The sequence below is a fragment of the Chanos chanos genome, chromosome 1 (genome assembly GCF_902362185.1).
Source record: "Chanos chanos chromosome 1, fChaCha1.1, whole genome shotgun sequence".
Classification (NCBI taxonomy): Eukaryota; Metazoa; Chordata; class Actinopteri; order Gonorynchiformes; family Chanidae; genus Chanos; species Chanos chanos.
Window position 1 is genome coordinate 27,333,696 of NC_044495.1, and position 22,327 is coordinate 27,356,022.

Genomic DNA, 22,327 nt, shown 5'->3' on the forward strand with positions numbered 1-22,327 from the left:
GAGTCAAATCCACTGAAGAAAGAATGGCTCAACTATGGGAACCAAACACTGTGAAAACTACACCGAGTAATAAAGTGCTTGGAGTGTGATAATCTGGGCATCTTAAGACAATCATCTGTTCCTGCACTGCTAGCCTTGGGTGGAGTCCTTAGGTCAAAGATTGCATGAACACTCTGTGCTTAATGTGTTATTAAATATATATTTGATCATTAGCCTACTAAGCACATTACAGTACAAAAGAAAAAACAGTCTTTGGTCATCTCTCGTGGCTAGAGAACACAAATGCAAATGCACTCCCAAACATCAAAGGCAGAGCAGCAGCAAGCCACACTTGTAAAAGTGGATATATGCATTGATGTTTGAGTACTCCAGAAAAATCAAAAGAAAAAAAATATTTCCTCAAAAGGATTCCAAACAGTTTGACTGAGACAAATCCACAGGCACAGTGACTCAGTGTTTGATGAGGGACATTTTCATGTGTGTTTTAAAACTTCATAGACAATTGTCATGATGAGAAGGGGTGTTTAATGTATGTGTCTGTCTGACTGACAGTTTTCATAACATATAGTACAAACACAGAGATTTTCCAGAGCACAAAGGTCATTGTAGCATGTTAAAAAGCCTAATTTATTCATACAAAAACAGTGATCCATAGAAAGTCAATGTACCAACAAAGGCAGCTTATATTATAAGTCCACTCCATTACTGTGGTGAGGCAAGTTCACTTTAAACGTCACATTGCTGCACTATACAACTATAACCCTGAATAGACCAATTCCATATGAAACCAAGGGAAATTGTAACATTCCATTCAAAATACTTGATCTATTCATGAGATTTTCACAAATACACTGAACAAAAAGAAAGGAGCTGATAAATCGTATTGTCAAAGCTCAACACAAAAAGCCATCACCTCGTCTCATCACAAGCAATCCTGTTAACGTGAATGAAAAATGAGATTCTCTGAAGTCACAGAGGACCTGAAATGAGTGACTTCACAATAACTGGTCCAGATAGGGCCATCTTCAGTGGTCTTTTATCTGATCATCCTCCTCCAGCTTGCGGATCTCTCCCTTCAGGAAGTTAATGGTCTCTCGGCTAGCTTTCAGTCGCTCCTTCAGCTCTGTGATCTCCTGACTAGTTTTCTTCTTGGCAGCCTCCAGTTTCTCACGAGTCCTCATCTCTAACTCGGCAACTGAAGGGCAGAGTCACCAGGTTAGAAGCAAAGGTTACTTACCAATCTTGAACTGAACCAATGACTTGGAACTATCAGAAAATATGCATTTGTTTGCATACGCATGTGTCCTTGTTAAACTAGCCATTCTTCTACGCCTACCTCCAGACATAAGCACATTTTTGCCATTCAGCACCTCCAGCTATGTTGATTTAGTTACTGAGTAGCTTTAGTCATATAAAGTTAAGCAAATGCATCAACAGCTGAATGTGTTGGAGAAAGTTCTCATTACTTTTTAACTTGCTTTAAGCGATATTTTAAAGTTGTCACTTACATTCAGTTTCATGTTTGTAGGCCCCCAGTGTGAGCTGTCTGGTAGTGTTTAACAGCTGTTGCATCATTGCTGTGGGATCCTGAAAGATCTAAGAAAGCCAACAAACAAACAAGATTGTCTATGAAGACAAGACTTGGCATCATGTTGTTGTGACTATGGATATGTACATGACCAGAGTTTCTTTAATACATGTATGAAGGATTAAGCACTCTTACCATCTCATCATAGAATTCAGAAACAACAGTTTTCTTGGGCATGGCACTGGAGTCAGACTGGAAGAGCTTAAGAAGGTGATACAGAGTGACCTGGGAAGAGGGGTATTCAGACTTAAATGAATGTAATTCATCACATTTAATTGTGTAGTAACCATGCACAATGTGTACAGTATTCACATGATAACAGTACGTGTGTACTGTTAACAGCAACGTGAGTTCAGTGTAAATTCTGGTCTGGTGGTTTAACAGAATAAAACCAATACTTTCTTCTGTACCGATGTGTGGACATGGATATTGAAAGAGTCAATACTGAAAGAACTCAACACCGCAATACAGAATAACTGTGTGATTCTGCATTGGGAAGCTAAGCGTACAGTCTTGTTACTGATAAATAAAACATTTTAACGTGCGAGTGCCCACAATCATTTGTGCTTGCACAGTAGTCAATACATCAATGAAATTAATAAATTATCAGAGACACCCAATATGAGGTTATGGTAGGTGATTTTGACTAGAAAAAGAGATTTCAAATTGTTACGAATGTAATCTAGATGCTGTACTCACAGGTCTCTCATTAGGGTCAATGAAAAAGATCTTGATGATAATCTCAAATTCACCCCAGCCAGTCTCAGTGATCTCATACGGTGGCTTTGTGACCACTGAAATAGTTCACATTCAAACAAAACCAGTTTTTAGTTGCATATTGCATTTACATACATACAGATGCAATTGAAAATATTCAACCCCCCAAGGATTGTAAGGGTTTACCAATAAAAGTTTTTTCAAGAAGCTAGATTATGCTTTGGATGACTTCTTTACTAGTTGAGTGATACATAAAATCAACCAAGAAAATGTATGATTTAGTATTCGTGAGTAACAGGACATTTTGTTAATCTGGAAGAGTTATTCAACCCCTATTTAACATTGCTGTTTCTAAAACCTTCTGCTAGTTTTTATGGCCTAAAGTGGAGTTAAAACATAATGATTTTTAATTTGCTTCAGCTTTGATACATATATAAACCCATGAAGCTGTTCAAAGTGAGTTCCAGTCATGGGTAAGACTGAGGATCTTTCACAAAAGCTGAGAGAGGAAATTGTTTCATTGCACCTGAAGGGCACTGGGTGTAAGAAGATTTTCCAAAAATTTAACATTCCAAAAGACACCATTTGGAGCATTATACAGAAGTTTAAAACTTATGGCACAGCTGCAAACCTGCCTGGCCATGGGAGAATCGAGGGCCCTTAGCAACTTAATCAGGACAACTAATAAAAACTCCCCTGTTACTGCAAAACACCTACAGGATGACCTGATGAAGGCCGGGACAAGTGCTTCAGTAGCAACTATAAGACAAGCCCTGAATAAACAAGGACTTCATGGCTGGACTCCAAGACGCACTACACTCCTGACCGTGAGGGACATCAAAGGTTGACTAGAATATGCCAGGAGGAATTTGGATAGGACTGCACAGTTTTGGGAGATAGCTCTATGGACTGATGAAACTAAACTGGAACTCTTTGGATACATGGACCAGTGGTATGTCTGATGTGAGAAAGGCCAAGCTTATCACCAGAAGAATACCATCCCCACAGTCAAGCATGGAGGTGGACCACTGATGATGTGGGGATGTTTTTCTGCTGTAGGAACCGGCAATCTTGACCGTATAACTGGTATCATGGATTCCCAAAAATACCAGGCCATTTTAAAGATGAACGTGATGCCTTCTGTTGGTAAATTGAACCTTGGTGATAATGAAACTCTCCAGCAAGACAATGATCCCAAGCACACCTCCAAGTCAACCAAAGCTTGGTTGAAAAATAGATCCTGGAATGTCCTGGAGTGGCCCTCTCAGTCCCTGTATTTAAATCTTTGGTGGGATTTAAAGAAGGCAGTTGCAGCATGGAAGCCATCAAACATTAATGAGCTAGAGGTTTTTGCGCATGAAAAATGGCCAAACATTCCAAACGGAGGTGTAAGAAGCTTGTCAGCACTTACCCAAAACAAGTTATAAAGGCTAAACGATGCTCCACAAAGTAGTGAAACTGGGGGTTGAATAATAGTGCACATGCACATTTGTGAAGAGTGTCTCATTTTTCATTTGAACTCAAAGTTAAGCCCATTTATGTTCTCAAAATAACTCAAATATACATACATTTTTTTTTGCTGTTTCATGAGGCTTTTTGACATATATTTTCATTAACCTAGGGTCGCATCACTGTAACGTCTTTTGAGGTGAGGCGGTTGAATATTTCCGATTGCAACTGTATATCTGATACGCAAAATTATAGATACAGAGGAAGAATTTTTTTTTTCTTTACAAAGGCATTGTGAATAACATAAAACAGACCAACCTCTTAAAGGATTTCCATAGCTTTCATGAAGTTTAAACTGTATCTTCTTCACATATGCAGACATGTCCTTAAAGTAATATAAACAGCATATATTACATAAATCAAATACAAAAGTCCCAGCTATACAAATAAAACTCATTTTAAAATTGAAGCTCGAGTTATTATGAAAGTAAGATGCCTTTTCAAACTCCTTGTTAAGCGACTAATACAAATTTATCTCCAAGGTTTCTATATTCTTTACAATCAACACTCCATTGATGTCATTGTAACGTCACTGCACTTAATTTACAAGAGGGGGGAAATAAACTTACCTCGTTTCTATATGGTTTAACATAAACAGTCCACTGATGTGTGTGCCCGTCCTCTTCCCTTTTCTTTCCAAAGTATCTCGCGACATTACCGAATACAATTGGTTTAACAATTGTCACTCCCTAAAGATTAATTAACAAACGTTAGTATGCCTGCCATAATATAATGCGAACGCTAAGTTAAACGGCTGCGCTATCAATTCGACTTAAATGTCCGAAAATAAGAGTTATTTTCCGCTGTTTGCTGCACAGGACAAAAGGTCGACTTTCATTACGAATCGGTTTGATAAACCACTTGAGCTGTCTCTGAAAATTTACTAATGCGGCATTAATGAACAAAACATGCTTGCTGATCATATCGCTAACTTAGCTACTCACCTTAACTCGCCCCCCAGAATCTGGACCAAATTCAGCCATCCTCTTATTAAACATAGTACAGACAATGGAATGTTATTGATTCGAAATAGTTTCTATAAAACTATAACTGTACAACTTTCAACTAAACTGCGGTATCTGCGTGCCATTAATTACAGAAGGCGAACCCCTCTCTACCAGTTTCTCCATTCGTTTTAAAGTTGCTTAGTTTGCACAAAGCGGAAATTTTGGTTCACCCTTCAATGCTCGTCAGGAAACAAGCTCACGAGTAATAAGGGTTCCGTTATACTTATATTTGTCAGTCGCTACAATTAAATTATCACACACATAAATTGTGCTCTTGTTCATTTGAATACTGGACCACTCACCTGAAACAACTGATTGTATTACTTTAAAAAAAAATCATTTATTACTTATTGCGCGAGACGGAGAAGAACAGGTTTCTTACTGAAAACACCTGCCAAATTGGTTGCGGTCAAACTGGTATATTGTACGATTTCAACCCAGATGCTGCAATCGGGGCAATGTTACAATTATTATAAATGTGAAATAAATTGAAACAAATTTCACCAAGGTGGGCTGACACCAAGCTTTCAGGGTATAAGAACATATTCAAAGTAACAAATTCCGAGCTGAAATCTTGAAACAAAAGTAGCTATAGAAGAACGGGGGCAACTGTTAGCTGGCCTGCAATATACCAGGTTCGAGTTAATAATTTGCTATAACACAAATAGTTCGTACTTTTAGATGCACGAGACAAAGAGACAGGCATAAGAAAATAGATTCAAAGGTATTTATTGATTAAAAAATTAAATAAAAACTTCAGATCAACTTACCATGATGAGAGCGTGGTTGTGTGTGTGTGTGTATGTATATATATATATATATATATATATATATACACACACACACACACACACACATATATGTCTATACACACACACACACACAGAGCATAAACTCAATGTGTTATGTAATTGTAAGGAGAATTATATGTCTCATACACCCACAAACAATGCAGTAACCGACTGCTGACATTTCTATCCCTCTCTCTCTCACACACACACACTTCTACTTGCTTGTAACTCTACTTCTGAGCTACTCAAAGCCAATGTTAGAGGTGCACTTACAAAAGCTTGCCCTTAGCTACGCATTATAACAGAAGTGGTACTATAACCTGATGTCTGTGTTACACAAGGTGACCAATTACCTATTTCCAGAGCACAAAATAACAAAATTTCAACATGCTTCAGTTGGTCTTCTGTGCATGGTCTCCTACATACGTCAAAGCTTACTTACCTCATACTGCTGAAGAAGAAAAAAGAGAGGGGGGGGGTGCAACAAGCAAGCATCACATTCAATATCTCAATGTCATACAACAAGAAATGGGACATGGTACACAAGCTGAACATTATTCAACTGGCTCCCATGTGCATTAATAAATCAGTGGAGTAAAACTGGAAGACTGGGAAAAGAAAGAACTAGGAAAAAAACCCAACTGACAAAGATAATGCTAAAACTTTCTTACCACTACTAAATTTTGCTTGCTAAATATGCAGGTATGATAAAAAGAAAACAAGATTTGAGATAACAAAAATATATGAAATGTCAATGCAAAATCAGTTTGTGATGCAAGACACAAATGCTTAGAGATGCTAAGTTGTGTCTTTCCATTACATTTGTTTCTCCAACAGTGTAGAATTATTCCATTTTTGTAAATTAACACACAACCATATTACCTCTCAACTGCATTCCATTCCAAGACTGCTACATGAAAACTGATTTCAAAGATAGTAAATTTTTTACTTTATTGAGGTCAGTTAAACATAACATGCCTTATAAAATTGTCCTTCTGCAATTCCTGTACATTAAAAAGATAAAATGGGAATGAATTTGTTCAAAGGCATATCAGAAAATCTGGCAGCACCCTTCAAAGTAAGATTGTTCATCATGTAAAACCGTGAGTACTGAAAAAGAAGCAGATATTAGATCACTTGACAGAATGTAACAGTTGCTAAATTTGAAATGAATGAAAACCTGAATGTCTAGTGATCTTACCAACTTGATCTCACCAATGAATTCAACGGAACGGAGGACAGTTGAAATTTGAACAAATCTTTTGTGATTTGCTGATGACTGAAGCACTCAACACGCTAAACCCTGAAACATGTTATAGGCTACCCAATTGCACACATGATCATAGAAGTAACTGAAGAAAGCAATTAATAAAATTTGGAATTGGTACATTTTACAATGTGTGTTCTGACTGAGAAGGCAGTACATGGTTGCATTGCCTTCCCTGTTTTGGGACCACACTTCTTCGCAAATATGAATCATCACATTAGTATTTTGATTCAGAATTAAAATCAAAGTCACGAAAAGTTATTGTGCAATATTAAACAGAAACCATCAGTGCACTTTAAAAGGTCTGTGGGATTTAACTCTTGCAGACCATTTGTAAGACAGACAAAGGAAGAGAAAAAAAAAAAAAAAAAAAGACTGAAATGACACAGTTCAGACTCAATACAAAAACATCCGTACATTTGGAGAAAACAATTTACCATTACTTGCTCAAATGTACTTTGTTAGAAAGTATTTGCAGTAACATGTATTGAGTCCCATTTATGAAGTGGAATGTGTAGATTACCATCACACTAGTATTTTTTGGGGTTGGAGGGGCACGATACAAAGAGTTAATACAATCTCAAAATACATTGAATCAATCTAGCCAAACATGCTGGATAGATGTATTTCATTCTCCAATTTTTTCATGAACATTTGCAAGCCAACATAAGCAATTATGAAGTGATCTCCTCGTAATTTATTGGACCTGATAAGGCACAACAAGTGCATTAAGAGATGTGTTCAGTTTAAATATCTAGTACTCTATCAAATGTTTCCCCTGTACAAGACACACACAGCCATCAATTCATCAACTTCATATAATGAATCTCAAATTCATCTCTTTAAATCTGCATTAATGTAACACTAACAGTATATTTTCTATTTCATAAAACGCAAACTATTTAAACCTGTAACATGAATTAAAATCTGGGCAGAATTCAATATGAAAAAAGTTTGCTTGACAAAGAAGATTTAATGTAAATGAACTGTGGACTGACAGGGAGAGTAATTCAGAGTATGAACAAGTGGCAACCCCAGTAAACAGTTTATTACAACACAGAATCTATTTAATAATCAAAGCAGAGACATTTACAAACATCATCCAAACAAGGAAAACCAGACAGGATGAGAGGGGAGGGAAGAGAAGACAAAATGAAAAGTTTTCTATAAAAACAACATGTCTAACTGACAATTTACACATTATCGCAGTCCAAAAGTTTGTTTTTGTTTTGGATAGCGCAAGCAATTATGTTTATGCTGCAAAGTTGAACTTTCTTTTCCGAATTCACGCATGTAATCTCCTCAAATAAAAATAAAAAATAAAAAAAGAGCTGTTTTTTTGTTGTTGTTTTACCATGAGTATAGATTTTACAGACTTTTACAGAACTCTACTTTTAGCCTTACACAGCTTTAACTGAGTCCCAGTCCTCTGGTGTGATGCAGTGAGGGGCAGTAGACAGGAGAGGGTGAGTCGCTCCTGAGGGAACTGGTGCTGAAGCGCTGTGCTCCTCCTCTTCCGTCAGCTGAAAGGTGTCAAAACGGAGGGTGGAGTTTGGTTTGGGGCAGCCCAATAAATGACAGACCTCTTCCCCTCCCATACAATCACACAAACAACCAGAGAGGACACACACAGACATGCAAGCTTGTAGGTGCTCAAAAACCCAGGTCAGAATTGCTGTGGTATGGTGTTACAATGGTGGGTAGATTAGGAAAATAGCATTAAAACCTTAAATGGTGATATGGCATGGACAATCTACCACACTGTATGGCATATCCAATTTGAAAAAATAACCATAACTTTAAACGACATGGACATTTGCCATTACATTTAAATTTGGCCAAACTTTGTATTTAAATGGTGCTGAAAACACAGAGATATTAGTAATGTTCACTAATGTTGAACTATAATGATACATTAAGAACAGTTGTCAGTTTATGCCATTGTGTATCAAATTTTAAAAGGAGCAGTAATTTCAGAAATTGCATTATGAACAAGAAGTCATTCTAGCATTACAGTGATGCATGAAAGCTTTTTAAGGAAGACAAACAGGCTACAGAGGAGTCTAAGAATCTAAGTCAGAAGCAATCATTAGATAGAGCAGAACATGAGACAAGACCAGCCTTACAGAAGGAAACATAAATTGCTGGGCACTAGATAAAAGGACTTGCATGCAGAGATAAACTAAGTTACATCGACAATGCGTGACACTCAAAGTTATCAAGTAAAAACTAACAAGGTTTGGCAGAATGTAACCTTCTCATCCTGGTCACAGCCATCAAGATTTACACTCCACATCACTTTTAAACAGTGTCTGAAGAAACTTAAAGCTCAGTCCCTTTCACACACCAGCTAAACACTAAACAAGCCACTGTCAGGACACCTTAGCAGAGAAATAGCCATGTTGAAGTTTTTTTAAAAAACTCTAACCCAATTTAAAAGAAGAGAAAATAAACACGTTTAGTGTGATTTAGCAATGTCAGGGTATTTCATACACTTCAATATAACCATTTAACTGATGAACGAAAGGGACTGAGTTGAACCTCATTAAAACACTGTCAAACCTCAGTAAAAACAGTCAACAGATTGACATTGTTATTGTCAACATGGTACCACTGCATCACTTTGAAATCACGTTATTTTGTGATGTAGAATATATCACAAAATTCTACGAATGTAAAACAAAGTGAAAATAATGTAAACTATAAAAAAAATTAAAATCAAAATTGCCTTACAGATTTCATACATAATTTATTTTTAAATTAATCCCCATTTTGACCCAAACAGACCAAGTGATGAAGTTGACACCAGTTAGACATCGACATATAATCAGACTAAAAAGTGGGATCACTTGCTTTAAACCAGATGGAAAATGTTAAAACTACTGTAAAACTGTATAGTCAGGAAGTAGTCAGTAGTCTCCATACCTGCAGAGATACCTATATAAACTGGAAAAATGGTTTGTCATTTCTTCAGTTAGTTAATATGGTCCAAACACTAAATAAACAAATGAGATGGTTAAGATCAGAATTCACACTAACCACCAGGGGGCCTGCCCATAAATCAGTCAATCCTCAACATCTCAAATCTTAAACCGGGAGAAGAGTGCACAAGAGGGCAGTTTGTGTGTGTTTTTGTTTTTTCTTTTCAGTTCAACATAACATACTGAGGAAAAAAATGTAGCTCTCATTCTTAGATAAAAGTTTTGGTAGAAATATATATTTGTAACACAAGTAATATAATGAATGTATTCAAAATGGTGTACAAAAGCCTGACACCTATCGGGATACAAGAGTAAGATCGTATTCTCATTCACTTCACTCCACAGAATCCGACGTAAAACATTTTTTTTAAGTGAGGACACACAACATGAGTGCAAAAATTGTTTGAACTGGGATTTTATAGTTTCTCTTCATTTTATCCAAAATTTCTTTTATCTTATTTGACTGTCACTGGGTCAATGACTACACCTACCATTAGGACATGACAACAGCAAAGTAAGGTTTGCTAATGACACACTACTGAACTGAGTGAACACGTCGACCTCACATCTTCCCATAGTATTAACGAATTTAGTTACAAAAAGGAAAAAAAATAACACAAAAAAGGGGGAAAAATCATGTACCCAAATAGCTGTGGTCGGTAAGTGCACAATTTCACTACTGATTCTGATTTGCTTGAAAGATTTTATAACTATATATTAAAACTGAAATTACAAAGATACGACCTTTAGGAAGCTAGCTTTTAAAAAATGGAGTGTTTGTTGTAAACATGAGGTAGTGGACAATTTGATCACATTAACATCGAGTGATATTGTAGGACACACAAGATTAAAATAGAGAAGGCGGTAATCACACGTTACACACAATGAAAACTGACTTTAAATATTTTGTTCACCACTTTCAGAATTATGGATGGAAAACAAGTAAGTTTGCAAAATCAAGTAGTTAACATATTTTATAGATAGAAATCTGTATAGCAATTCCTCTCCATTCACACATCATCTATTACTCCTATCTTTAAAATAAAATAATTAATAAAAATAAACCCAGCCACGTGAGACCACTGTGCTGTGTATATATACATACAAACAGAGCTCTGCTCAGTGTAATTCTGTATAACACAATTATACTGTTCTATTTATTCACAAGTAAAAGAAACATTAAGGAGCAGACTAATCACTTGACTAACAATCAAGAATCTATGGGGGTGAAAGGCTCAATGAATGGTGAGAAACTGCTATACTGATGACGGATTACATCTACGGCAATGTCACCAGGACTCAAGGCATATTATCACATATGACAAATGCACTGACTATCAAGGACAAATCTCTAGTATGTGTTACACACATGTAATACTTGAGCAGAATGGGCAACTGTGAGCTTTTACAGTACTACTGATGTGCAAACAACTTGACTCAGGTTAATGACTCGAGTGGAAAAAAAAACAAAAAAAACTTGACTACAGAATACAGACATGTAAATGCCAAATCTTTTTCCTTGCTTATAGGTAACGTAAGGTACAAGGTTACGGCACAAATATGTCAATTTCATTTAAGCTTGGCGGATGTTTCCTGAAATTCTCTGTTAAAACTAAGCTAAAAATATCATTTTTTTGACACTGAATTCAATTCACAAATCTGTTTTTGTCCAATACCTATGCATCAATCTAAGAAAGTGAAAATAACCAAAATATTCTCAATGATGCACTATTATCCTGGCACATGGCAGCTGAGTGTTTACTGAAAAAGCTGTCCTGTTTGTTACAACCACCTCGGAAAGTTGTAAATCAATAAATTCAAAAGATTTCACCAGCATCATGTCAAACATTTGACATGAGCATTTCATACAAACTATAAACACAAACATTCTTCAACAACTTCACAGCTGAAGAATTCATCATTAAGATGGGCTTTCCAAAGCAGCCATATGATTCAGAAGGGAGGGAAGATTCTGAGAGCCCACTATTTCAGATAACATTGCTACACTCAAGGTTAGTCAAAAGACAGACAACTCTTATAATCACAATATTTCCTGCACGAAAGTGGCTTGTCTACTTCAACAAAGTATCGTGTATGAAACTATAATGTCAATATATTTTTCAATGTTGCAATAAACATGCAATTTAATCTTAAGTACAAAAATAAACATTTCAGGAAACAAATGGAGGTTTTGGTCTTGCAATCTGGTCTGATACAATAATCAGCATAGTCTTTGGACCATTTTTGGCAATCCAAAATGTGTTAACAGTCATTTTTCCATTTACAAAAAATCGGTTTACTGTAAAAAAGCTGAATTAACAACTTGGCCAAATTTGATTAGAAAAAAATGCAGTGGAATAAGTACAGCTTTATACAAACAAAGCTTTCACCAGTGAGAAATGTTGGCTAAATAACAGTGTTTACGCAGAGTATCTGCTAATATAGCTATCAAACTAAAACAGCAGTAGGGTAAGGGCTAATTGCACTGAGGCTCTGTATCTATTCAAACTATGCACATGTCATGTGACCCAAGATACAAAGGTTTGAGGTACGCTTATATTTAAGTGCAGCAGGGGTGTTAAAACTCAGTGAAATTCTAACAAGGCGCAATTTCATATGAGCAGAAGTTTACACGAAAATTTGGGACAATAAATTCAATACAGTGGAGCATTCAATGTAAGTGTACATAACAATACTGTTTTAGAATTTTAGGTGAGCTACCGTGTGTGAAAAACATTTTTTGTGGATCCCTATCAAACATTCCGTTAGACATGACAATATTTGCATTGTTTTCTCATGAAGACCAGAAAACATGCGTACTTTTAAAAGAAGGCGGCGCACAGAAAATGATACTACAAAGAGCCTTTTGTCAAATGCCCCTGCTTATTTTAAATTGGCTTGCAAAGAAAAATTTAAGTGTTCCTCAACATTTGACACCCCTCCCCCTCCCGCTCAAGGATTAATATGTCAACTGACAATATCATAAAAATTCCCAATAACAACTATTGATGAAGTTTCAGGCACAGAGGACTAATGGACTTCAAGAGATTGTGACATTTCCAAATACCAAATGTCTTCAAGGCACAGAAAACTGCATTTATTTGACTTGTACCACCACAATGCTATGAGGTATGACCTAATATCCACATAACTGTAAAATTTTAATGAAAAAGATTGAAAAGTCAATCCACTGTCAAAAGACCATTTTTAGATTGAGAGTATAAAACATTGTGAATCACATAATGTAACACATTTATCTTTGTCACCAAACACACAAAGCAACGGAAGTTAGAAAAAAAGTAAAACAAAAAGAAAAGAAAAAACAAACAAAAAAACAAAACAAAACAAAAAATCTTACCACAAATCATAAAAAGATGACAGCTTCTACACAACATGTCTTACCTGCTTCCTCCACCTACCTGAGACTGGGAACTGCAGTCAAGTTGTAACTACAGCAAGCTTACGTGGAACTGCATCTCTGCTCCAGGGGAATAAGAGTAGTCATTGAAAGTGAGAGACAGAACCTAAAAATACATACCTTGCCCCCTAGCGGTGCCTGTACTCCCTCTCCCGATCTCGGTCCCTTTCACGGTCGCGGTCGCGTTCACGGTGTCTGTCCCGTTCGCGGCTGCGCTCACGGTAGTAGTCCTCATGTCGATCACGGCTGCGGGACTTGTGACGGCGGCTTTTCTCACGGGAACGGCTGTGATCCCTCTCCCTGGACCTTTCCCGTCTACCAACAGGAGGAGTATACTTTCACTGAGTGCCATGAGCAAGCTAATACTACTAAAACCAACATCACCTCAAACTACTCATCAAGCATAGATACTGATTATTGACAAATCCCTTCTTTCAATACTGTGCATCCTAAAACAGAGAGTTTCTAAAAAGCTTTCGGAATGAGTAGGGCAGAACTGCTGAGAACAGTGAATCAGTTACCTGGAGGCTGAGCCATAAGACTTGGACTCAATGCCATGCAGGCAGTCCTGAAGCGAGCTAATGAGCACTTTGCAGCGGTCGTCGGCTGAAACTTTTGACTGTTTTATTAACGAAATTGCTGTGACGAGAGTCTCAATGGCACTCCCGTAATCACCTGAAAGAGACGCAAGTAATCAGCACCACAACTAATCAATATTATCCTGACTGAGCAGTGTTGCAATGAGACATTCAGTGCAGGAAGAGTAATTACATTATAGCCAAAGAATTACCTGCACTGGCATCTGACACAGCCCTGGAGATGGCGCTGCTGGAGATGGCACGGTTTCTGTTCATTATCTCTTCAAACTCAGCCTCGCTCAGTGGTGTCCTGGCAGCATCCATCTCTCTGTTTTGAGACACAGAAAAAAAAAAGAGAGAGAGAGAGAGAGAGAGAGAGAGAGAGCGAATTTCAGTCTCGGCGTCTGGTATACATTCTATGGCAATCAGTGACAAAACCAAAAAGACCAAAAGGGGGAAAAGGGTGAACAGTGTCTTGTGAGTAAGACAATGCAAACCTAAAAGTTACACATAAAATACAAAAACTACACCAGCTCTCTCTAAAAATCAACTAAATAAAAGTCAGTCCAAAGGCAGCATCCACTCCAAAGCCAGGTATAGGAGTCCCCACCCACAATTCTGTTCCTCTACAGCCAATGATTTCACTAACCCTGGATCACTTGCATTGTGTCAGTGCTGGCCACCATTTGAGATCAACCAACCCCTCAATATTCCAGGGGTCTCAAAGTCTTAGGTCAAACTCACAGATTAGCGGGGGTCTTGGGTGACTGCAAGCACCCAAAGGGGGACTGAAGAGTTCTATATATGTTTTGTTTTTGAAGAGCTGACCTTTACTAACACATAGCATCCAGTAAAGTGCACATCAGACACTGTACATTCAGCTGGTATGTTTAGTCTCAATACTGCCCACAGGATTTCAAGCTTACAAATTTTAACAGTCTGAAGGAAAAGACAGAGACAAAAGTCTGGATATATCTTAGGACAGAGAGATCCTTCAGTTCTCACTGTGGCAGGTACAGGAAGCAAAATTTTACCTGCCACCAGGGCCATAGTCTCCACGGTCATATGGAGGTGGGCGTCCATACGGGTCACTGGGAGGAGGGCCCCTGCTGTCTGCCGATGGCATGTTGTTGTTTCCCGGTGGGGGGAAGAAAGCAGGGTTAACATGGGGAGCTGGGGGTGGGCCTCCAGGGGGTGGACCCTGCATGTGTGGTGGCGGCGCAAGAGCCAGGGGGGGACCTATAGGACCAGGGGGCCGTGGGGGGAAGGGGCCTGGAGGAGGGGGACCCTGCTGTGGGGGAGGTGGGCCTGGAGGTGGGCCATAGCCAGGTGGAGGGGGTCCAGGAGGAATGGGGCCCATTGGGGGTTGGCCAAACTGACCAGGGAACATGACTGGGGGTGGGGGGCGATCACCCCTGTTGGGGGGTCCTGAGAGGGGAGGGGGTAATCCCTGTCCAGGAGGAGGGGGACCGGGAGGACCAGGAGGGCCAGGGGGACCGGGTGGAGGGCGAGGCGGTCCTTGAATGCTACCTGGAAAACAAGAAACCCAGATGATTTGTATGTGTGAATTTGCATCACATGACAGAGGACAATCTGGTTCACTCAGGACAACCCTAATGAAGAAAATGCTTCTTTCCCTCTCGCTGCAGAAGCAAAGAGCTGCATAGTGAGAAAAATAGTTAAAAACCATACGCCTACAATTTTATGAAGGAATGCTGAGTTTTGGGTGGGGTGGTGGGGAGATGGGGGGCAGGAGTTGAATTCCAGAGGAACAAAAACCGAAGCGCTCCACTCACGTTCTCCTAGAAAATAACAGACTCAAAACTTCAGAACAGAAGTGTCATGTCAGTAGCTGCTCACGGGGGTACTGAACATTATTAATTAGTTGCAAGGGACTGAAATCAGGACTGGTCATTTTAGAGGCATGCTGTCAAACAAAAGAAAAGACATGCACTGCCACAGCCAACTCAATGAATCCATCTTCAAGTTTATACTTTGCTGATATGGGTACCATAGAATGAAGAGGGCTATAAAGGAGCACAAAGGAGAACTGCTGCAAATGCATGCTGAACATACAGTATTACTGCAGGGTTCAAAACATCGAGTCCACAACCAAGAACTGTTTTACCTTCATAAATCATCAAAACCTAATCCAAATTCGTACACAGCTGACACTTATTATTCAAGAAGCTTTATTTAGAACTAATACACAAACACTTAAATCCATGAGAAATGCTCGTATGAGATTGAAATATATCTGAATATTCTGTTTGCACGCTCATTTGTCTTTCAGTCAAGTGTTAACACATGCATGCTTCTTACACACAGTGTGAATTTTGGCCGTTTAATAGCTAACACCACATATGGACCCAATTAATATGGCCCTCTTTGAGTCACAGTGGCTACTGTTAGTGCTTTAAATGTTGAAAAAAGACTTTCCTGCTGTTTGTAACAATGTAAAAGGAGCCCGGTGAAGATGTTTCAGGGGGCCACCCATCTCTCTCTCTCCCCCTAGTGCTGAAAAAATATCCCATACTGAAAGATTCTAAGGGAGCACTAAAAAGCACAGTGACATTTTCAACCAAATCAAGGCAGCTGACTAAGGAACACCGCACCAACCCTAGGGTTAGTAAAAGTACAGTCAAAAGAAGTTAGACTGCAGTCCTGATGGGAGAGCTTCCACACCACTTACCGGTGATGAATCAAGAGTGAACATTACGCTTGAGCCAAACTATACTGAAATTTCAGTGCTGAGCAAAACGTCTTGTTTATAAATTAATCAAAATGTGAAGTAGCAGTATCAGAACTCACATGAGGAGACAGCAACAGTGCACAAAATCAACAGTCAAACTTGACTGTGGAAATATTCCAGTGTGGGAATGTTCTGCCTAATCCAGGGTTAGTGACTAGAACCGGATCAACTACACATTGTCCAAATAGAAGTGCCACCCTATTACGCAGAGGCAAGCCATGCCATCTGGCTTAAAACTGTGTGAAAGAGGATTCATTTTCCAGCAAAACCATGACCCTTGACATGTACTGAAACTGTGCAAAATGCAAAACATACTGTAGCAGTACAAAAACACTATTCAGGATGCTCTTAAAAAAAAGTGCTGGAATAATGCAAATTCTTGATTTTGGGAAAAAAACCTTGTAGAACTGATGCAAGTCAGGGTTGCAGCTGTGTTTAACAATAACTAAGTTAATACCATCAAATTTTTTCAACTCATAGCTTATATTACTAAATAATAACAATATTCTTTGAGAAATATGAGTAAAAAGGTCTATTTTTTTTTTTACTAATTTATTGAAAACTTTTCTTGGTAGTGGAATAACTTTTGAAGTCTACACTGCCTTAAGTGAGGGGCAATTCAGTAGCTGATATGAAAAGGAAGTCAAAATATACATACAATATACAAATATACACATACTCCATAGTAGTAGTTTCCAAACCAGTTCTCAGGAACGCAGCCTGACCCCTTACCAGTTCTCACATTTGTTTCATTACCAGGATCCCTTACTTTTCATGTTAATGGGGTTCTTCCACAGCTGAATTATACATGCAGGAATTTTCAAGCACATATTTTACTAGTTTTAGAGAGCTGTGATGACCATGCAAAATGCAAGAACGCATCAGGAGACCTCAGTTATGTTGCTACATTTGAAGAGAAGACAGAAAAGGAGAAGACCCAGATTAAGGCAACCATTTTTCAGATTAAGTCAACCTCCTTTTCTGTCTTCTCTCACAGTTTAAGAGAGGACAGACAAGGAGAAGACCCAAAGAAGAGAAGACCCAGATTAAGTGAACCATTCTGGTTCATGGTTGTGAGTAGGACAAGCATGTTACAAGGCAAGCAAACAGATTATATGTCAGTGGAGCACAGCCTGTGCAGTTCTTGGGGGGTGCTCGTGAAACACTACAGGAACTCCTCAGTTGCAGGAGTTCTTGTGGCAACCATGTGAATCCTTAGGTCGGCACTAGAGCACCAGTTGCAAAGGGAGCCTACTCTAATACGAGTTATTTCTGAACTTAAATAGGCCTTTAGAACAATTCAGAGACCAGGGTACTGGTCTTACACCTTAGCACTATCAAATAAGAGATGAGGCCTTTCACCTCTTGGTTGCCAGCTCCCATCCGTCTGAAAGCAATTGAAATTCATATCCATCAGATGGCTCTCCTGGTGCCTATGGGAAATAAGTTCGGGTGGCCTCATCCCCGACCCTAAGTGGGAGAAAAATGACAGTCACAACTGGCACAGGTGACTGGCAGACACACAGGAGAGGCACCACAGGAAATCAAAAAGGGGAAGGAGGAAGACATGGGAAAGGTAGGAAAGCTGGCTGACCTACCCGATACCCAAAATACCACAACAATGTCATTCATCCATTCAGTGAACACACTTAGAGCAGATGAGCACTGTGCATGGCATTCGCTGCATCTTCACCCTATATCTTTTGTGAAGGGAGGCACAGCAGTTACCTGCAGGAGAAAGGAGTGCACTCATGGTATAAGGGCTTACCTGGGAAATGAGGTGGAGGACCTCCGGGCCCAACGGGACCAGGGAAACGGTCTCCCCCTGAACCAGGTGGACCCGGAAAACGCCCTCGGCCCCTACCCAAAGGGAAGCCACCGCGTGGTCCTACACCTGGGGGCCCAGCCTTACCCTCTCCAGACATCTGACCTGACTGCGTGCCTGAACCAGTGGGTGGGGTCAGACAAAGAGAAACGAATTAAGACAAAAAATTAAAACAGCATTGCAAAAACCATCTTGTGCTGCGTGGCAAACTGCCTATTTTCGCTCTGGCTGAACAGCCATACACTTGGAGAAAACATTTACAGGACAGGGAGCTGAGTAATAATGGGCTCAGTAGCATTGCAATAATGGTCAAATGTAAACCGAGAGCATTTCCACTAAAGGGAAGAAAGACAGCTTTTAGACTCATACTTTTTCGGGACTGTAACTCAAACTGGCTGAGTGACTGCTTGTTGCATGGCGTGACGATGGGATTCTGGCCATGGAGCTCACGCTTAGACAGAAGGTCCAGTAGCTTCCTGGAGGATGCATCTGAACCTACACACACCAGAGCAAATCTACAGAACACACAATGAGGGAAAACCAGATCAGTGAAACAGAGAACAGGGCGGCAGTTAAATTCAGCTCAGCTTTATGAAGATCATGAGTGCACTGAAACGTGGGAATTGACAAGAGGATCCTCACCCTTTAGACTGGCCATTGGCCCGGTTTTCAAAGAATTTGATCTCAAGTACATCATTTATGCCTATTGATCTGATGGCATCTGTCAAATCTTCATCTGTGGTCCACTATGAAGAAATAAAAAGATTAAATTACTAAAACCTGTTAAGGCTTGTCTATACAGTTCAAACAGAAATGTCAATTTCAGCTTTTACAGACATTATTTTAGTAACTAACCCATGTCAAGTTGCCTATGTACAGCGCAATCCTTTTGCCAGTGTAAGTGTAGACAACGTTAGGCGGAGCACCTTTGCCCCCATCAGAGCCCACAGTTGGGGGCAGGTTGTCAAGGTAATCCCGGTCTTCTGGAGCATCTCCATTGTTAGCAGATGGAGAGATGACATCATCGTACAAGTCTATCTGCTCATGGACAGGGTAGTCTGTTTCCTGAAAATAAGATAAGATAATAAGTTAAGAAAATAATATAAGTCATTAATCATGCAATGACTAAGAGCAATCAGAATTCACAGTAGGACTGATGTTACACCTATACATATTGGGGAAAACTGAATAAATACTTGGCCTGTGTGCTCCTTAAGTCTATATAAACACCAAAACCTCAAAATTCCCAATAGCTGCTGAAGGTCAGTGACAACTTGAGCCTACAGTCAAGTCACCTAACAGGCAACTAATCAATCTCTCTACTCTAAACAAGATTTCAAAAACTGTAATAACTGTTGTGGTCCTCAGATCTCTGAAATCCCCCAATAATTACAAACTTGTTTCAGCAGCCTAAAGCACTTGAAGAGACTGTAACGAAAACTATGTGTATATCGCAAGCGCAATATGGAACTCTCATCCAGTTGGAGAAAAAGAGGCCGATAAACGAATTAACGCGCATGGAAATCCCGCAGGTGTTACAACTGGAGTGAACTATAGTTTGTTCAACGATGAACAGCGCAACCAATTAGCATGAGCGCCGGCTACGTATTAGCCCGGCTCGCTTTTATGTTAAAAGCTGTAGGTTAAAGGCTTATGTTACTAACCTTTAAAAAAACTAATTGATATGACCTCTCTTGATTGGGATTCGATTTTGATTTCAAGGTTATATACGCTAATTGCAGCTGAGCTGTCGTCAACAAAACGTCACCAACATATCAGAGCCATAAGTCAACTGAGCAGGTGAGGCCTTCCCCGCCACTTCTGAGGCTACAGTCAAATAAGTACTACTACAAAGCAGAAACAATGAATCACGTTGGGATCAGTCCGCAATGAACATGTATTAATTCGTATAAATCCATGGCGTCCATGCAAGTATACGCAAAAACTCAAACATCAGCGTTAGAACACTAACGTTCCAAAGCGCATAAGCCCACTGACAAGGTAATATCATCCAGTGCAAACAATGGAGCACGCTGGGTGCCAGTCCACAACGAACCCGTATTCACTTCTACCTATTCGTTCTTCTCTAAAAATACATGCAATTACCCCGCAACCAATTTAATCAGGAGACGAACATAGTGAAGCGCATGCTATCAGCTTTTTGCTGCATCTGACTGATGTTTTATTTCTACGCAACATGCATATAACGTTAGCGTGTATAGCTAAATTAGCTAGTCAGGCTTTGCAGTAGTTGGAGTGTGACGATAGAGCGATATTCTAAGGAAGAACTAAATCAATTTTGCTTGTTTCCAAATCCATAAATTGAACCCTTATGAATTCGTCTACGGACGAATTCATAAAATATGACTGAACTTACTTGGTTAAACTCCTCCTCCACATCCGCGTAAATATCGATGTGATCCACACCGTCGGCCATTTTCCAATCTGTCCTCCTCCTCCGCCTGCTCTAACATGAAAACGCAAACAGGAAAACACACCGCGTCACGTCCTACGAGCTTACGCAGAGAAAACTTTGCACGTTACCCATGTGAATGTGATTTGACACAAATTTGAATTTATTTTTTTTTTTTTGCAAACTTTCTCAAAGGTTAGGCAATGCAGTAAAAGAAAAAAAAATACATATATACATATGTAATACAATGAAAATAAATTAACAAAAATACATGATGTTACAGTACATGTTACTATTAACATTCAGTGCATTTAAATTAGTATGAAGATTTTTCATATCCATCTATAGTTTGTTTTCACATCCAAGTATAGTTTGTAGGTAGGGTTTAAGTCTTAACTGAAAGATGTTACCAGTTGATTTCTCCTCAGAGCAATGAATTCTATCGATATGAAATTTTCTTAGGAATTATTCGGAGATCAGTTAAGAAAGAGATTTTAGGACTAACATCAGGTCCACTGAAGTATAGAAAAACATCACTTTCCTTCACACATAATGCAGGTCGAGGTGAAGCAACAAGATTTTGTAAACCATTTCAGAACATTTTAGAGCATGGACATTGCCCAAAATGTAAAAGTAAAAACAAGAAAAGTAAAGTTTCAGGATCATTCTCACAAAATGCACATTGGTCTTCACTATCAACTTTAAATCTATGTGTCACATCTGAAATTATATTTATGTTAAGTTAGTTATGTGTATGAACCCGTAATGGTACAGTAACCAATTATATGCAAATATACACAAAATACTTTTACTGTATAATGCTCTAATAAGTCAGATGAAATACATAGAGAGCAGACCGTGTTTATTCCACCACACAATAAATGTTAATTCAAAGGTGAATTGTTTGAAATTTCTCTCTTGTTTATGTTAATGAAAGAAAAAGGGAATGAATCTGGAGCATTTCACATAAACTAAACGTACACAAACCAAAGTTTGCTTGTTAAGCCGACATGTCTCTATGATTGTTCTTTACTAAATTTAATTTATTTATAAGGTTGGTTCATGTTTTCTTTTCTTCTCAGCAGCATCAGTCTTCGTAAATTATATTACATTTTTTCTTCAATGAATAAGACACTTATTTTCTCCAGAGATACGAACCAAAATAAACAACTGTCCCATAGAGAAGTGGCTCTGGACTTTATTTTCAGTGATCTAAGAATAAACAAACAAACAAGAATATATCTACATATTTGTTGAATGCCAAAAAGAGCAACACAATTTCATTTTTTTCAGTATTTTAACTGAACTTGTAGACTGATTCAGCGGTCTGAGGAGAATGTGGTTCTTAATACAATCATTTGTCAAATGATTTATAGTTTTTAAACTTTCCTAATCAAACATCCGTTGATATTGCTGTGTTAAAACAATTATACTCATTCATGTTTAGCCAAACTTTTTGACAGTATGAAATTACTCATAAT

At 38.7% G+C, this 22,327-nt stretch overlaps 2 protein-coding genes across 4 annotated transcripts; both read right to left on the minus strand.

The window, feature by feature from the left end:
* Positions 1-546: 546 nt before the first annotated feature.
* yeats4 (YEATS domain containing 4) lies at positions 547-4,952 on the minus strand. Of its 2 annotated transcripts, XM_030779123.1 has the most exons (7): positions 4,759-4,952; positions 4,384-4,503; positions 4,073-4,139; positions 2,288-2,382; positions 1,724-1,813; positions 1,509-1,596; positions 547-1,195 (listed from the first exon to the last, which is right to left on the minus strand). In XM_030779123.1, exons 1-7 carry the CDS (start codon positions 4,810-4,812, stop codon positions 1,026-1,028), a joined length of 684 nt encoding a protein of 227 aa, XP_030634983.1. In that variant the 5' UTR covers positions 4,813-4,952; the 3' UTR covers positions 547-1,025. The 2 variants fall into 2 exon arrangements, with proteins under 2 accessions (XP_030634983.1, XP_030634990.1); XM_030779130.1 differs by lacking the exons at positions 2,288-2,382; positions 4,073-4,139.
* A 2,957-nt stretch (positions 4,953-7,909) lies between these two features.
* Positions 7,910-20,882, minus strand: cpsf6 (cleavage and polyadenylation specific factor 6). 2 transcript variants are annotated; one of them, XM_030766793.1, is made up of 11 exons: positions 20,811-20,882; positions 19,289-19,498; positions 19,076-19,179; positions 18,803-18,948; positions 18,377-18,550; positions 17,971-18,078; positions 14,891-15,386; positions 14,069-14,184; positions 13,800-13,953; positions 13,399-13,593; positions 7,910-8,402 (listed from the first exon to the last, which is right to left on the minus strand). In XM_030766793.1, the coding sequence occupies exons 1-10, from the start codon at positions 20,868-20,870 to the stop codon at positions 13,407-13,409; spliced, it is 1,755 nt and encodes a 584-aa protein (XP_030622653.1). In that variant the 5' UTR covers positions 20,871-20,882; the 3' UTR covers positions 7,910-8,402; positions 13,399-13,406. The 2 variants fall into 2 exon arrangements, with proteins under 2 accessions (XP_030622653.1, XP_030622661.1); XM_030766801.1 differs by lacking the exon at positions 17,971-18,078.
* Between the last annotated feature and the right edge of the window lie 1,445 nt (positions 20,883-22,327).

Excerpts from the sequence above, each read along its gene's own strand:
- yeats4 (XM_030779123.1), bottom strand. The coding sequence starts at position 4,812 with ATGTTTAATAAGAGGATGGCTGAATTTGGTCCAGATTCTGGGGGGCGA. Across the intron at positions 4,504-4,758 it reads ATTCTGGGGGGCGAGTTAAG|GGAGTGACAATTGTTAAACC; the intron begins GTGAGTAGCTAA and ends ATTAATCTTTAG. Across the intron at positions 1,196-1,508 it reads CTACAAACATGAAACTGAAT|TTGCCGAGTTAGAGATGAGG; the intron begins GTAAGTGACAAC and ends TCTGCCCTTCAG.
- cpsf6 (XM_030766793.1), bottom strand. The coding sequence starts at position 20,870 with ATGGCCGACGGTGTGGATCACATCGATATTTACGCGGATGTGGAGGAG. Across the intron at positions 13,954-14,068 it reads TGTGTCAGATGCCAGTGCAG|GTGATTACGGGAGTGCCATT; the intron begins GTAATTCTTTGG and ends CGTCTCTTTCAG. Across the intron at positions 13,594-13,799 it reads TCTTATGGCTCAGCCTCCAG|ACGGGAAAGGTCCAGGGAGA; the intron begins GTAACTGATTCA and ends TCCTGTTGGTAG.